General features: G+C 43.1%; 1 protein-coding gene across 2 annotated transcripts in view; it reads left to right on the top strand.

Moving 5' to 3' along the window:
* Window positions 1-2,746: 2,746 nt before the first annotated feature.
* Window positions 2,747-17,615, top strand: part of CERS6 (ceramide synthase 6) — a gene marked incomplete at both ends in the record, with an annotated part of 326,214 nt that continues 311,345 nt past the window's right edge. For both annotated transcript variants that reach the window (XM_079710750.1, XM_079710751.1), the window contains one exon: window positions 2,747-2,916. In XM_079710750.1, coding sequence (XP_079566876.1) covers window positions 2,747-2,916 — 170 coding nt within the window. The remainder of the gene's footprint in view (window positions 2,917-17,615) is intronic.

Consider the following 17,615-nt stretch of genomic DNA (forward strand, 5'->3'; position numbering starts at 1 on the left):
ATTTTTGTGAGGTTAGAGTAGTGCTGATTCATTAATTCGATAGTTTATTGAGTACCTACTATGTGCTGGGCACTATTTTAAGTGCTAGGGATAAATCGGCAATAGACACAAATCTTTAACTTTCAGAAGCTTACATTTGAGTGCGTGTGGGGAGACCAACTGAAAAAAAAGTAAAAAATAAATTGTGTTAGATGGTGATAAATGCTTTGGAGGGAAACAAAGCAAGAAAGTTGATTAGGAAGAGTAGGGGTGGGGAGTGACAATTATAGATTAACTAGGGTGTCGAGGGAAGGCTTTACCGAGTGAGTGGCATTATAGAAAGAGTGGACATGGATACTTGGGGGAAAAGTTCCAGAGACAGAGCGAAGCAAGTACAAAGGCCCGAAGGCATGCTGGGTGTTTTGCAGGCAGGGCAGGGAGGCCAGTGTGATGAAAGCACACTGAGTAAGGGACAGGGAAATGAGAGAGGAGAGTAGATGAGGTAGAGAGGTAACACGGAGCCACATCATTGGACACTGAAATGACTTTGGCTTCCAACTGAGGAGGAATGGGGAAGCAGTATGGTTTTAAGCACAGAAGTGATTTCACTACACTTCAACCGGATCACATGGGCTGAGAATAGACTGTAGAGGGACAAGTGTTGAAATTGGGAGTTAGGAGGCTACTAGGGTAACTCGGAAGAGAAATGTTGGTGGTTTGGACCAAGATGGCTGCAGAAGAAGTGGTGAGAGATGGTGTCATTCTGGTTTAAAGATGGAAGTGACAGGATACGTGATGGATTATAAAGGAGATATGAGAGAGAAAAGGAAAAAAGGTGACTCCAGGTTTTGGGCCTGAGTCAAGAAGACAGGAGGGGGAAAAAATTAGGGGGAAGTTTAGTAGTTTGGACAGGAAATGGCTTTTAGACATCCAAGTGGAGTAGTTGACTTGATAGTGGACTTAGGCTGAAGTTCAAGGAAAAGTTCATGGCTAGAGATAAAAATTTGGGAACAATCACTATGACACTGAAAGCCACACAGATGGCATTGAAAGCTATGGGACTGGATAAGATCACCAAGTGAATGAACACAGATAGAAAAGTGAGGAGGACAAAAGACTGACTCCTAGGCCACACCAACTTTAAGGAGTGCGGAGTAACCAGAAAGGAGATTCAGCAAAAGCGGTCATGAGGTAGGGGGAAAACCAGAAAGAATGTGGTTTCTGGAAATCAAGACAAGAAAGTGTTTCAAAAGGCAGCTACTGATGAACTTGGTACTGATAAGAGGTGTTGAGAACTGACCTTTGGGTTTAGCAGCATGGAGATCATTGGTGACCTTAAGCAATTCAGTGCAGCAGAGAGGGGCAAATGCTCAAACGGAAGTTCGAAAGCGAATGGAGGGGAGAGAGCGGAAGCAACAGATATAGGCAGTTCTTTAGAGTTACGCTTTAAAGGCAAGGAGTGAAAAGAGGGTGGTAGCTGGAGGGGGAGGGAGGGTAAAGAAGTATTAAGAGCCTGTTTATTTTCCTCTTGGAAGGGTCCAGTAGAACTTTCTAGCAGAACCAGGCAGGAAATGAACGTTTGTCAGAAAAATCAACAAAGTATTCCCTGGAACCAGGTTCTGCATGTACCACCTAACTGATCCACACATGGTTCCCGTATCAATGAGGAAATGTATCGTGGGCGTCAAGGTGCCTGGGTTAGGCCTCAAAGACTTAACACCTTAAAGGTTTCCGATGCAAAAGGCGTTAACAACGAGCCTGTCAGGCAGCAGAGTGCAGGTTCACTACCCATGGGCCAAGCCCAAATGTGGTCGGGAGCCATCTTCTGAGAGGCTCATTTAGAGGGGCAGTTTTACAGAAGGCTGCGGTTGTTGTCATCATCAACATCATCTCATCGTTATCATCAAACAGCAGTTAAGTGCCTAATTTCTCTTACCACCTCATAAATTAAAATAGAGGGCCTTTTTCCCTGGGGGCGCGGACTGTGGTGACGAACGGAGTAAAACCAGGCTGGAAGGTCAGAGATGGGGAAAGACGGGCGCGGGGTGGAGGCAGACGCCTCTTGCCAAACCATCCTGCCCCAGAACCCGATTTTCCCCCTCCTTCTCCAAGCGCTGGAGTGCATGACTCTTTACCTGCTATTTCTTCCTCCTTCGCTCTTTGCGCCCCCTACTTCTCCTTCTGCTGTTCTGTCTCGGCGCAAGGGTGGATCTGAAGATCGCCCCGACCCCTACCTGCCTCCCCAGCGCCTGTACGCGCACGGGAAGCCGACCGAAACCCCTGAAACTCCAGCGCGGCAGAAGCCGGCGTTCTGAGCATGTGCGAGCAAGCCCGGGGGCCGGAACGGATTCGGGCGGCTGAACCCAGGTCGCTGCCCTAAGCGCCGCTCGAGAGCAGTGTGAGCGCCGGGCCGGGCGGCACTCCCCGGAGCGGTGCCCTGGCGCCCTGAGCGCAGCGGCTGCGCCCTGCCCTCCGGGCGTGGGCTAGCCGGCCGCGTGTGCCTGGCTGCTTGACGCGAGGACGAGCCAATCAGGGCCAGCGGCCCTGGCTGCCATGTGACGGGCGAGGCGGCTCCTTTCCCCAACGCGGCCAGAGGGAGGAGAGAACCGGGGCTCGCCGCGAGCCTTCGAGAGCAGCGGCCGCTGAGGAGGCGGCGGCGGCGGCGGCGGCAGAGGCTCGAGCCAGCCGCGCGCGCATCCCCGGGCGCCCTGCGCGGCGGAGATCTCGGCGGGCCGCGGGAGCCCAGGACGGGACTGGACAAAGCAAGATGGCAGGAATCTTAGCCTGGTTCTGGAACGAGAGGTTTTGGCTCCCTCACAATGTCACCTGGGCGGACCTGAAGAACACGGAGGAAGCCACCTTCCCGCAGGCTGAGGACCTCTATCTCGCCTTCCCCTTGGCCTTCTGCATGTTAATGGTACGGCTCATCTTCGAGAGGTAAGAAGGGCTGGAGCGCTCCTCCCCTCCCCCCCCCAAACACAAACACACACACGCACACCCTCGCGCGCACACCCTCGCGAGCGCTCCTCCCCTCCCCCTACACACACACACACACACACGCACACCCTCGCGCGCACACGCACACTCGCGTGCTCTGTGGCTCACGCACCCGCGCCCCCAGCGCTCGTGCTTACGCCTCCCAACCTTTGTGTTCGGGAAGGGGTTGCTGACCCCTCAGCCTGGCTGCGGTTCTGGGAGCAGGAGCGGGTCTGGCTTGCCTCTGGATTTCCTCCGGGGCGCAGGGGAGGGCCCACGGAGCACTGGGGTAGCCCCCCGCACTCCTCCTTGGCCCGCGCTCTCCTCCTCGCGGAGAGGGCAGGCGAACAAAGGTGAGCGACGGCCGGCCTTGGGACGCGCCACACTCCGCCGGGCTGGTCCCTCTCCGCCCCGCGGGCACGCTGCGCTGCCAGGCAGCGCTTCCCTGCCGAGCCTTGTCGCCACCCACCTGACAGCCAGGAACGTTCCGGACGCGCGGCCCGGAGGGCAGAGAAACCGCGCACACTTCCAAATGCTTTCACCCGGGCGCACGGATTGCTCGGACTGTGCTTTGGAGAAATTCACCAGGGACTCCTTGGTTTATGGCCGCTGTTTGGTTTCCATCAGTGACACTGAGTATCAGGACCACAGTGCTGGGAAATAGGTGACAGTAGTTTGTAGGTTTCCAGGACTCCGGGCCATTAGCGATTTCTTTCCAGGACGGGTGCGCAGCCTGCAAAATGGTGATATTAAATTGATAGATGTTTCCTGTGAAATTTAATAAACACAAACTTTAATTTGGTACCAAAACACAAACAATTTTAAAGAATTAACATATTATTGTTTGTGTAATTGCCGGATTTGGTTGGGTAGCTCCTTTGTGTCATAAACAAACTTGTGTTACTCACTGAATCGGTCTTAGTCACCAAACTAGATTGTGCCTGCCACGCACTCTCCGGGTGCTATTGAAACAAAACCGGGACAGCAACACACTTCATTTTCTTAACTGAAAACCTCAACCTCCCATTCCTCTCCCCTCCCCCGTCCCCCATTCATCAGTAGAGGCTGAACTTCTTAGATCACAGAGTATAGATTCCACTTCTCACTTCCACTCCACCTCTCCTCCTCTACCCCCAACTCACCTTGGTCTTGTTTCTTAAGCTTTTGCTCTGTTTTTTGGTGTTTCTGTTTGTCCAAAACCACTCTTGAGGATGGTAGAATTTGTCTTTTGTGTCATTTGTTGCTGGAAATGGCAACAGACAATGCTTCATGGGAACAAAAGGTATCTTTTGTTTAAGGAAGGTGTATTTTTCAATGGGCAGTATTGTTGCTTGAGAACTAAGTCAGCTGTTCACATGCAGAGATTGACGTGCACAGAAGAACAGATTTAAAGACCTATTTTAAAATGATTGGAATCTAGCACAGATACGTCATTGATCCTCTCCAGCGCTGAGACTTAACTGTGAGAAAGTGGGTGTGTTGTGTTTGCAGGGTTAGAGTTGCTTTGTAGAGCAGATGTTTACTTACAGAAAATGGGAATTCATATCTGACCTTGCAATCTGTCCAAAAAGAGCCTCTTGGGAACGCGGGGTCCTCTGTGGCGACTCATAGTAGGGGTTCCACACAGTTGCAGAATGACATCTGATCAATTCTGGCTGATCATTTCTGGCTGGGCTCACTTTTAGCTGGCTAATGCATTTTGAAAGAGATGTGTAGTCCTATGTTTTGGAAAACAAAACCACGTCAGCTATTGACCTGTGGGCAGAAAGCTGATTCCAGGCTGTTCATTTGGTTGGAAAAAATGCATGTTAGAGAATGGAGATAGCTTTGTACTTTGACTTTCTCTGCTTTAAAAAAAAAAAAAAAAAAAAGCTAATTTCATGGTTGCAAACTGGAAGTTCATTTTTCCTCTTCCTGAACATCTTTTTCTTCGTTTGCACAATCCCATGACTTAGAATTTACACAAAGGGGTCAGCTGCCTTCAACCATCAGTCACAGCAAATGTCCTCATATTGATACGTAGAGAGTTTGGTGGGTTTCTTTCAGGCCATTGATCCAAATTGAGGTGATTTTATAGCGTGTGTGGAAAGTGAAAGTTTATGATTAATGTCAGCATAATAATCCAATATGGCCCATATACCACAGGATGCTACTGACTTTTGGAAGGGTGTCTCTTTCTTTCTGTAATAGTGACAGCTCTGTCTTTAACCATTGGGGACTCTCTCACTTCTCTGAAAATCCAAGGGTATAGTTGTATCCAGAATTACAAGTTCTGCATGTTTCTCCTCTTCTCAGACCTAAATGACACATTCTGGTATCCAACCTGTGGCCTTCATTTCAGCACCCATCAAGGACCTGAATCAATATAACTGAACCAAGCGATATTGTTGACAGTGGTATGACTCACTTTCGGTACCCTTCTAACATGTTGTGCGTAAATGTTTTTCTTTTGCAGTATTCTGTAACGTATAACATGATTTTAAAAAGCTGGTTGTAAATCTCTTTGAAAAATGAAATGATTTGTAATAGGAAATCATTCCCCCAGGATTCTACTCCTTTTATGCTCCTATTGTCATTTATTTCAGGGCTGAGAACATATCTATGAAATAGCTGATTATCCAAGACCTTGATTTCTATTAAATGGGGGTCTTTAATGCCCTTGTTGAGGCAAAAATTGTGAATTTGAATTCATTCTCCTCAGTCTTATGTATTTCTCTCTGTAAAGAGAAGCACTAAAGAATTAATTGAATCAGGCTTTGCCCATTTGGGCAGTCCTACCTTCTCGTTTTCACCCCCACTGTTTGGGTGTTGGCAGTGAAGGCACTGGTGGCCATAACAATGCCATGTTATAGTACCATATGGACAGCAATATGAATGTCCAGAATGATTGGTTACAAATGGAGCAGCCTAAATTCAGTGACTTTTTGCTGATTCTGTGAACAGCCCAAAGTCTGGTGGTTTTTACATTAGTCTTTAAACTACAGTTAGCTCTGGGAAGGGACCAGAAGGGCCACCATAGATATTACCTGATTGACTGAGTAAAATATCTGTTTTTTAAAAAAATAATTGGATGGTTTCTCCTAGAATGAAAATTGTAGTGTATACCGTTATGTTGTTGGCTTGTTGACAAGGAGCAAAATATTATTTAATAATGTAGCATTATCATGTCTTTGATGAATTTTCTTGATTTAATGCTTGTTTAGGCTCAGTGAGCCATTCTCTGGAGTTATACTAAATGCTTCTTCTAAATTCATTAAAAAAATGTGTGTTGCTATGGTATTCATAAATGTGGGATTAAAGTTCTGCTGAATTTCTATTTGGGAATAAAATTTTTTTGAGTTATTGTTACAAAAGATAACATTAATGCATTTTCTTCCTTGTGGGTTTAGGAGAGAGATGCAGAAAGTACTGACTGAGAATCGGAACATTCGCATTCTAGTCAATCTTACCTCACACTGGGGCAGCCACCTAATTTCTCTCTGCCTTATTTTCTCATTTATGCAGTGAAGCAGATGGCCTTTGTAATCCAAGGTTGCTTGCACTTTCCCAGTTATCTGATTCCTGTAGGGATGCTATATATTTGAAGCTTACTAATTGTTATCTCATGAAACTTGGAAGCAGGCTAAATGTTATTTTTTTACAGGTAGAAATAAGTCATCTAAGAATAAAGAGATTTTTTTCATACAAATATCCTAGCTAATGGTTTTGTTTCTTGTATTTTTCAACTATGATTTGAGTTTTAAAAGAATCATTTGGGCTATTATCATTTGTGATCCAAATAGCGACACTCTTTCAGAATAACCAACAAAGAAGATTCTCCAGAGAAAGCAATTGCTCTCTTTCCTCAGACCTTTTTTAGATGGATCCCAGAGTAGATCTGCATCTCTTGTGATGTCTGGGTAAGAAATGAGCAGCTCATTCCTGTCAGGTTGGTTCTTCAAGTGCCAAGCTACGTGAGAGCTGTCATTCTTCAGAGGCTGACACCAGTCTTGCCTGGCTCATTCAGCCAGATAATGACCTCCTGCAACCAAATCCTCAGAGAACAACAGTGTCTCGGTTGTATCAGAGGGAATGTCTGGCCAGTGGGTCAATTTTTATCATGGGTTTACTTAATATCTTTGCCTTAGCAGCAGCCTTGGGTGAGGCCACTGAGGAGAGGAGAGGAGAGGACAGAGAGAAAACGAGTGAGAATGTATTTCTGATGGTTAGAGGAGAGAGGGGAGGTGTGAGTGAATGACTGCCAGGAAAAAGTGGGGTGTCAGGTGTTTCATAACTGAAGGATGTTCCTATAATGTAGCCTGTAATGGAGGCTGATATTGTCAGATATATTTTAGAAGAGTGGAGTGTGCAATGGACTGAATGTTCATGTGCCCTCAAAATCCATAAGTGGCAATCCTTATTCATAAGTTGCAAATGCCAAGGTGATGGTAGTAGGAAGTGGGGACTTTGGGAAGTGAATAGGTCATGAGGGTGGTGTCTCATATATGGGATTACTGCCTTTTAAAAAAAGACCCCAGAGAGCTCCCTCACCCCTTCCATTATGAGGACACAGTAGAAGGATGGCTGTCTGTGAAGCAGGAAGTTTGCCTTCCCCATACACCAAATCTGCTGGTGCCCTGATCTTGGACTTCCCAGTCTCCAGAACTATGAGAGAGAAAGTTCTGTTATTTATAAGCTTCCCAGCCTACAATATTTTGTTATAGCAGCCAGAATGGCCCAAGATGGAGTACTTGAGAACAACTTGCATACAAACATGGTTTTTTCATGCAATCCATCCTGCATGTTTAACTCCATAAATGTACCTTTTTTGCTTGTTAAATGATCGTGTGATTCAGATTAAAACTACAGATACCTGCTTTGCCAGACTGGTGTAAGAGGCAAGAGTTTGGGTCAGACACAAACAGGTTGACGCCTACGGTTTCTGACTGGGTTAGAAAAATTGGATTACAATGGCTGTTTCATTGGAAAACAACCTCAAATCAAAGGGGTGGTATTCTCTGCAGAACTTTGGTACAGCCTTCTTATCTTGCAAAATAAGAGGTTTATATTTACAGGGTGCAATAGTGTAGCTATTTGTAATAGGTTGATTTGTGGATAAAAGACATGACATTACTCTTAACGGGCAGCACCTTAGAATAGTGGGGAAGGCAGGTGAGATAACTTTAAATTATCACAAATGATTTAATGTCATCAAGGCCTGATGAAATTAACACCCTGAGTTCACTTAATGACTTTTCTGTTGAAAGTATTTGAATTCTCCATGGACAGGGTTAGATTTTTTCCTCAATTCCAGTCCCAAAGGTATTTCAGAAGTGTTTTGTCTTCTGTGATGGGGAAGGGCAGGTGGCCTTGGCAAGATAATGGAGTTTCAGATGACTTTCTTCCATCATCAGACCAGTCCCATGGCTTTATAGGAGATCACTGCAGCTGCCTCAGGCTTTCTTTACCTGTTTTACTCACCTGATAGCACTTCGTTGGTGAGCACTAGAATCTCGGTCCATGTTGTACATAGAAGATTTTAAATGTTTATTACATGCACTTAACATTCCTTCCTCCATCACCAAGCAAACCAGATTTTCTAAAGCTATTGGTCATCTATTTCTTACAAAGCCATGACCCTCAAAATTATATTGTTTTTTTCCCCTCCCATCTTCATTTGATCAATTTATTTCTTAAGCACTTTTGAGTCAGGTTACCAAAGTTTCCAAATTTTGTTTGCTAGTAACTAGTGTGCCACTTAATGTTGTTAGGGGGGCATTTTTTCTTTCTTTTTATTTGTAAAAATAAGAGGTTAGCAAGATTGCCACTCGTATTACAAGGATCCTTCTGTATTAGTGATGCCCTGAAACTCTTTATGCCTGAAGTTATTCTTTGGTCCCTTCGTTCCCACATACCCTCTTTTAAAAAAATGGTTTCATTAGCTCTTTTGTCATCACTTTTTCCTGCCATCATAGTTTCTATTGACTTCTCCAAATGCCTGTGCTATGGCCTGATTGAATACAAAATGGTGATTCTCACAATGCCTTTTTTGGGGTACTGCTATGGATGATGGCGTGCCCAGGGCATGTGGTCTGAAGTTGTAACTTGGAGCTCACCATTTGTTTTGTTTTATGTTGGACTACTGCAAGTGACTACAGTTTTTAGTTTTAATTAAAAAAATAACAACTAATATTTATTTCCTAGTATGAGTTTATTACTTTACATGGTTTACATCGTATAATCCTCTCACAAGCCCTGTGTGGTAGATATTAATTTTCCCAATATTTTACAGATGATTCTAAGGATAGAAAATTTAGGAAATGCACCTAACTTTACAAATAAAATAATAAGGTAGGCATAAATAATAAGGTAGGCATTTAGAACCAGGTTTCTCGATCTCCTAATAATTTCTTTGATCTCCTATTTTAAAGCAAGTATCATGAGCTCATACTGTGTGTGTGTATATATATATATATATATATATATGGTTTTATATGCAGCCTTTTGCTATGTAATGATATAATCTGTATTATATATTTTATATTATATATGTATTTAATCCATGTAATTAAACTTATTCAAAAGTGTTTTCAGTGGCTGCACATTATTCTACGCTTTGGATATGGCATAATTCATTTCACTAGTCCCCCTATTATTGTTGGATACTTAGGCTGTTTCCAGTTTGTGTATATAAATCTTCCAATTACTGATGACTTCCTAAGGAATGTTCCCCAGAAGTGGCATTTCTAAGCCCAAAGATAAATATTTTAGTGTTCTTTATAGATACAAATCACCAAATTGGTTTTGGGAAAGATTATATTCATTTGTATTTCCTTATTAGCATGCAGATTATTATTATTTGAGGAAATCTTTTTCTTTGAAAGTTGAAAAAAATGTTACTCTTGTAATGTGTGTTTTATGTTACTCATTATGAACTTATTTCAAATATTTATTATCAATCACTTGTATTTCACTTTCTGTGAATTCATGTGTATTTTCCTACTGGGATGAGCTTCTCAACTTTTTGGGTAGGAAATGGTGGCCTTTAATTTTTTTTTAATCAGGATGGTTTTGTATTGTCTGTTTCTCTAGTCATGTGTTTATACTCACTTCTTTCTGCCTCCTGCCTCTCCTCCACAACCTAAGTCCTCATCATCAGGAAGAAAGCTTCTCAGATTCTATTAATACATACTGGAAAGGATACATGCAAGAGGATGAAGTAGATAATATCCTGACTTTATTATGGAAGATGAGGCAGAGAGAAAGGGCTTGGAATAAGTTTCAGGGATTAAGAATGAATGGGTTTTGGGACTTCCCTGGGGGTGCAGTGGTTAAGAATCTGCCTGCCAATGCAGGAGACATGGGTTCGATCCCTGGTCCAGGAAGATCCCACGTGCCGCGGAGCAACTAAGCCTGAGCGCCACAACTACTGACCTTGCACTCTAGAGCCTGCAAGCCACAACTGCTGAGCCCACGCACCACAGATACTGAAGCCCGTGTGCCCTAGAACCTGCGTGCTGCAACTACTGAGCCCACGTGCCGCAACTATTGAGCCTACATGCTGCAACTACTGAAGCCTGTGTGCCTAGAGCCCATGCTCCGCAACAAGAGAAGCCACCGCAATGAGAAGCCTGCACACCGCAACGAAGAGTAGCCCCTGCTCGCCACAAATAGAGAAAGCCTGCGCACAGCAACAAAGACCCAATGCAGACCAAAAAATAAATAAATAAATAAATAATTAAAAACAAAACTTAAAAAAAAAATGAATGGGTTTTTTGAAGGAAAACTCAGAGATAGAGCCTAAACACCTTTATATTGTTTCTCTGAACATTTGGATAAAAGCGACTTATTAGACTAAACATTAGGGAAATGCAAATCACCCCACAAGTGTTAGGATGGCTACTATAAAAAAAAAGAAAAAGAAAAGAAAATAACAAGTGTTGGTCATGATGTGGAGAAATTGGAACCCTTTGTCTTGTTGGTGGGAATGTAAAATGATACAGCCACTGTGGAGAACAATATGGAGTTTCCTCAAAAAATTAAAAATAGAATTACTATATGATCCAGCAGTTGCACTTCTGGTATATGCCCAAAAGAATTGAAATGCGGGTCTCAGAGATATTTGTATACCCATGATCATAGCAATATTACTCACAATAGCTAAAAGGTAGAAGCCACCTAAGTGACCGACAGGTGAATGGATAAACAAAATGTGGTATATACATGCAATAGGATATGATTTAGCCTCAAAAAGGAAGGAAATTCTGACACATGTTACAACATGGATGAACCTTAAAGACATTATACTAAGTGAAATAAGCCAGCCACAAAAAGACAAACACTGTAAGATTGCACTTATGTGAGGTAGCTTGAATAGTCAAATGCATAAAGACAGAAAGTAGAATGGTGGTTGCCAGGGGCTGGAGGGAGAGGGAAATGGGGAGTTATTGTTTCATGAGTATTCTCATGTACTTTCATCAGTTTTGCAAGATGAAAGAGTTCTGGAGATCAGTGGTGGTAATGGTTGCACAATGTGAATGTACTTAATGCCACTGAACTGTACACTAAAAATGTTGAAGATGGTAAATTTTATGTGTATTTTACCACAATTAAAAATAATAATAATAGAAAAAAAGAAAATTCACTGACTAAAGAAAAAGTCATTTACTAGAAATACCTGATTTCATTTTCTGGACTTGACAGTTTTCTAGTTATTAATAAGTATCACTTCCGTGAAGGGTGATGGAGGAAAGGTTGAAGGCCAGAGAGCACTCAAGTACCCTGGGCCTTTTTTGTGTTTTTTTGGTTGTTGTTTGTTTGTTTTTGCGGTACGCGGGCCTCTCACTGCTGTGGCCACTCCCATTGCGGGGCACAGGCTCCAGACGCGCAGGCTCAGCGGCCATGGCCCACGGGCCCAGCCGCTCCGCGGCATGTGGGATCTTCCCAGACCAGGGCACGAACCTGTGTCCCCTGCATCAGCAGGCGGACTCTCAACCACTGCGCCACCTGGGAAGCCCACCTGGGAAGCCCACCTGGGAAGCCCACCTGGGAAGCCCCCCTGGGCCTTTTTTGAAAAGCACTTCAACCAAACAACCTCCTTCAATCTATTTATCGATATAACAATTTAATAATTGGCATGTCCAGAAAAGGAGAGCAAAGTGTCTTTGGAAAAGCACACTGTATAGTTTCAGAGGATCCCTCGGACTAAAGTAAAGGCATCCTGGTGAGTTCACAATCCATTTAAAGCAAACCAGGAAGATAGGATAAAATTCTAGTAAGGCAAGTGACCTAGGCCAGAGATACTTCCAATGGAAGCTTTTGCCATGGAAGAAGAGCAGATCTGACCTTCCTCTCTATTTTTCGATTGAATTGCACAACCATTTTTGTAAGCAAATGATTTAAACACCTGAAAATTTGAACATGGTTTTTCCTTAAATGCTGTATGCTATAAGGCAATCGATTGTAAGCAGTGGCAAATATATTATTGAAAAGTAGTTTGCAAAGTTGCGTTGTACAAAACACAGCTTTCTATGATTCATTTATGAGAATATTTTGGGCAGGTTTTTGTTTTTGTTTTTTTTTAAGGAGGACTTTCTTTTGCTCACTACTGGTCTTCAAAGTGAACCTCTTTCAGACCACTCCTGCTTCCTATTCCTACTTTTGCTTTTATTTCCTCACAGTTTGCTTGTGGCAGTTGTTTTTGGCAGGGGTGGAGCTGGAGACACCCAGATGGTTTTTTTTTTTTTTTTTTTTTAAGGTGTACCTGTGTTAATTTTAATTTTTTTTAACATCTTTATTGGAGTATAACTGCTTTACAATGGTGTGTTAGTTTCTGCTGTATAACAAAGTGAATCAGCTATGCATATATATATACCCCCATATCCCCTCCCTCTTGCGGCTCCCTCCCTCCCACCCTCCCTATCCCACCCCTCTAGGTGGTCACAAAGCACCGAGCTGACCTCCCTGTGCTATGCAGCTGCTTCCCACTAGCTATCTATTTTACACCCAAATGGTTTTTCATTGCAGGGAAGATACATTCCTTTACTAGGTGGCCTTTTTCACACAGTGACCGAGGAATAACATTTGTTTGTGACTTGCCAGTGTCTATATAAATGCCACATCTTATCTCTGAGGTTTTCAGGTTACAAATCTATTGTTGCTATCCTGAAGCTGTAACTGTGATTCTTTTTTCCTTCCTCCCTCTTTCCTTTCCTTTCCTTTCCTTTCCTTCCCTTCTTTTTTCCCTCCCTCCCTCCCTTACTTCTCTCTTTCTTCTTTTCTCTCTCTCTCTCCCTCTCCACCTTCGTTCCTTCTGCTTCTCATTGTTACAGATCCTTTAGAAACACAGGGAGGTTTAGTTTACAGAGCAGAGCAACAGCACAGAGTTACGAGTGGGGGAGGGAGGCAAAGAAAACCATCAAAAATCTTGTCCAGGGACACAGTTTGGCAAGTATCAGAGTAAAAGCTGCCAGCGAGTCTAAGTGGCTCTGTAGATCACCATTTCAAAGCAGAATAAAGTGACTTGGTGCTCTAAGCAGAGTGGCAGTTTTGGACACAATAGCTTGAGTGAAGGAAAATTGAGAATCAGTCACTTAGGCATGCTGGAGATGAAGAGAATATAAGGGCATTTTGTGTGTCAGTGGGAGTGTGGATATCTTTGAGTGCGTGGATACACTGGAGGGTGACAGTGCATTTAAATTATGTTACTGTTGTGTACTTTTATAGGACTTAATTAGAAATGTGTATTCCTTAAAATACTGTATGCCACCTAACTTGAGTACAGCAAATTGGTTTTAGGTTTTAATGGAATTGATGTAAAATGATACCCCATAAAAAAAAAGTATCTGTGTTTGGTTTCAGAAAAAAAAAAGAAATGTATATTCCTAACTAGAATTAAAAGGAAAATGGAGGGGGTATCAGAAAGACTGGAAACTTGGGTTTAAATCCAAACACTGCCTTTGCTCAGCTATTCAGTAGTGAACAGAATACTCTGAAATTTGGTATTCTCACTTATAAAATGGGGAATGTGGCTACTTTGTGATATTAGAAGACTGTCTGCAAAAATGTAGTTGAAAGAGACTCAACTGCTTCCTAAAAATATACATTGTGTAAAAAATAATTGATAACATGGTACACTACAGTATTTAGTATGACTGAGAAATAATATTCTGTAATGTGATTTCATGTGTCGGGTATGTGTTTTCTGGGGCAGGGGGTGGGTCGGGAGAGGGTATGGCTTATAGAGGCAGTAGAATCTGTTTATGTATTTGATCCTGGAGCTGGAGGATTTACTTGTTCTGTTGAAGAGTAAATATTTAGAGTTTTAAAGAGGCATTGAAGCCCCAATCCCTTCAGCGCTATGCCTATTTAGGGAGGAGAATGCTTCTTAGCCTTTTCTTCTCAACAGTTAATAGTGTATTGTAGGTCAGAGACTTCCTTGTATTTGATGGCAGAAAACTATGGTAGGATTTTAGACAAGTGATGGGCAGCTGTGTACCACTTAGAGCCTGAAGCTTTCTCAGGGGGCTCAGCCTTTAGAGAGAGCCCAGGAAGATGGTCTTCCACTAGATGGAGTTTTCTCTGGAAACTGCCTTTCAGTGGAGGGGTGCCTTATGCAAATATCCCAGTCTATCTCCCATTGCCCCATGTGGCCCTGATGGTCGTTTTTTAATTGCACGTAGTCTCCAGGGAAAACTGATTGGGTATTCAACCACTGGTAATGGCAAACATCAAATTCACCATTTATATTGATTTAAGACCTAGACTGAATTCTGGCCATGCCACCTACTAGACACAGATCTAGGAGCAAATTACTTACTCTCTTCATGCTCAGTTTCCATTTAAAACTCAGGGTTGTTGTGAAGATTAAATGAGATAAAACATGCATTGCCTTTAGGGCAATGCCTAGTTCATGGAGGTGGTAATTACTTGTTCTTCAAGTTTATTGTAGGTATAGAAATGAGACTTTACCATGAGATTTCTGAAACCCTTTACTAGCATTACCTTTATGTCATGTGTATGTCAGGCTCCATTCCTGCTTTCACTAGCTGGGGTTGCTGGCATAGTCATTTGAGTTTTATTTTCCCTATTTCTCCTCTTCTGTCTCTCTCTCTCTCCCTTTTTTTTTTCCTCTCCAAGGAACATTCTGATTCTTCCAACTGTAGTCAGCAGAAAACAATCCCAGCAGATTAGTGAAGAGCTGGGCCTTATGTATCTCATAGGCATGTAATGCACTTTGCTGAGATTGTATGTTACTATTTAGACAGCTCAGACATTTTTTTTTTCTCATAAGAGCCTCCCAGAGAAAGGAAAGGCTTGAGACTGATGTTTATTGATTTCTTTCAGAATTTTAACCCTCGTGGATTGTCTTAATTTTATGCTTAAGAAGAAAGAAATTCAGTCTAGTGTCCTTGGGATCATACTTGTGAAGATGCAGACATTCAAAATTAGCTGAAAATAATGAATATGTGTATTTTTTTTCCTTAAGAGAAACAAATCTACACCCCCAAATTGGAACTTCCTTTGGTATGAATACGGCTAACCTAGCCTGACAAAATTAGTTCAGAAGGGGGTTGTACCTGATTTCTACTAAAGGCACTTTCCCAGCTCTGCACAGCTTAAGCATATCATTCTTAAGTACTCGATTTGCCGTGTAAATAGATTAACAAGCCTTTCTTTAGGCACTGATAGAGGGCATCTTAGGATGATCAAATATGACATTTTTGGTAGGTTGTCTTTTAAATGAGGAAGTAAGGCAAAGATGAAACTACAGTGCTGTGGAGTGACAAATTACCCAAAACTGCCTCTATTTTAATTCAGTAATAGTTTAACAGAGTCATAGATTTTCTGCTTAGAAAGGAAATTGAAAACTTGTTCATTAAAAAATATTTGAGTCTATCATGTGTTACACACCAGTGTTGTACCGAAGTAGTGGGGGAGGGCTGGTAGTGGTGGGAGAGGTCTGCCCTGGGTGCAGGCAGTAAGGGGCTGTGTTACCTACCAATAGATTTAAAAGAAAACAATAAAATTGACTAAAAGTTGGTCTGCTTCTTATTAGCACCATGTGAAGCAAATTCTAAACATAGAATTGATAGAGTGAAAAAATACCCCGCCCCCAACCAGAGCACACTGTTCCTACCACCCCTATCCCCCCACCTCTTGGAGCACCTCTGCCAGATGCTATTTCAGGGCACAGATGTTCTGAAAACCACACTTTGAGAAATACTGGCAGAGCTAGGCATCTCTACTTCCCATTTTCTGTATCAGGACAACAAAGCCTATAGAGATAAATGAAGTAACTTGCTCTGTGCCACCCACCCAGGTCCAGGTCCTGGGAGAGCGTGGCTGCTATGGGATGCTCGCAGTGCCATTGTAGGGTGACCACCTGATCCCAGTATATCTGGAACTATCCCAGGAAATGCCTCAGCCCAGGAAAAACTGGAACAGTTGGTCACCCCACCTAACTGTTTGCTCTGTAACACCCAAGTTGGTCTGGTCACCAGCCAGGAGTATTTCTACAATAAAAATGGCTACTCTTCCTCTCCCTACGGGTAAATGAGGCTGGCTGTGGGGAGGAGCATCCCGGGTGATTGAGATGTGTTGCCTGCCCCACTGTCAATGTACATTTCATGGCTTTCTAAAAAACATGTGATTGGAGGGCTCCCCATTAAATGTGGGTTGGAGCTCCTGAGAGCAGAACTCATTCTGCAGATACCCAGGACCAATTCTTAGCGTGGTGATTGCTCCCCAGCATGTTTGTCCTGTGTTACTGAGACCATGCACCCAGTTTTATTTTCCTCCCGCTTTCAGCCCAGCGTGGGTTAAGCACCCACACTTAAATGGCTTCTTGCAGAATTGCAAAGGGACTGGAGAAGAGAACAAAAATAGATATACAGGTGGCTGTCGTAAACTCGGCAGTTATTTCTAAGGAGTGTTCAGGCGATCAAGTGGTTTTCTGTGTGTGTATTTTTTATTCACGGTTTTGTTGAGTTTTATAAAGTATACAGCTTTCTTTTGCTAGTGGTAGGTACCTGTGGTTTATTGGAAAGAACTGGGCTCCTGAAATAAACATTGCAGTGAACTGTATCTTAGAGTTGAACGAAGGAAGTGTTAGGAGATTCCAGTGCTCTGACCTAGCCTCCCTCAGAGGCAGGCTTTCGCCGTGGGGCTCTACGCAAGAAGAAGGCTTTTGTCACACTCAGTACTCGTGCTGTGCCCCTGCCCCCAGCCGGCCCACACCTCAGCATAGGGGTCAAGCCATCGACGATCGGGTAGAGGGCAGCTAGTCACCAGCTCAAGACCAGGGCTTATCACTTCTTGTAACTGCTGGCTTCTTTTCACTTAGTGAAGATTCCACATCTTCTGTTTACCGCGTAGATCCTCCTCTGCTTCGAATTGAAGGTAACCTGGGTAAACTGAATCTCCTGATTCGTTGACCCCCTGGTTTTTTGGTCTTGAGCCCCGTTACCAGCTGTTCTGTCATTACTCACATTTCCCAGGGGAATAGTGAGTTTGAGCAAAATCCACTCAGAAGGATGGTTACTAATAAGAGCTATCACCTCCCATTGTCCTAACTTCAGGGTTTTTTTTTTTTTTAACATCTTTATTGGAATGTAATTGCTTTACAGTGGTGTGTTAGTTTCTGCTTTATAACAAAGTGAATCAGCTATACATATACATAT

This window comes from Hyperoodon ampullatus (genome assembly GCF_949752795.1).
Source record: "Hyperoodon ampullatus genome assembly, chromosome: 8".
NCBI classification, from domain to species: Eukaryota; Metazoa; Chordata; class Mammalia; order Artiodactyla; family Ziphiidae; genus Hyperoodon; species Hyperoodon ampullatus.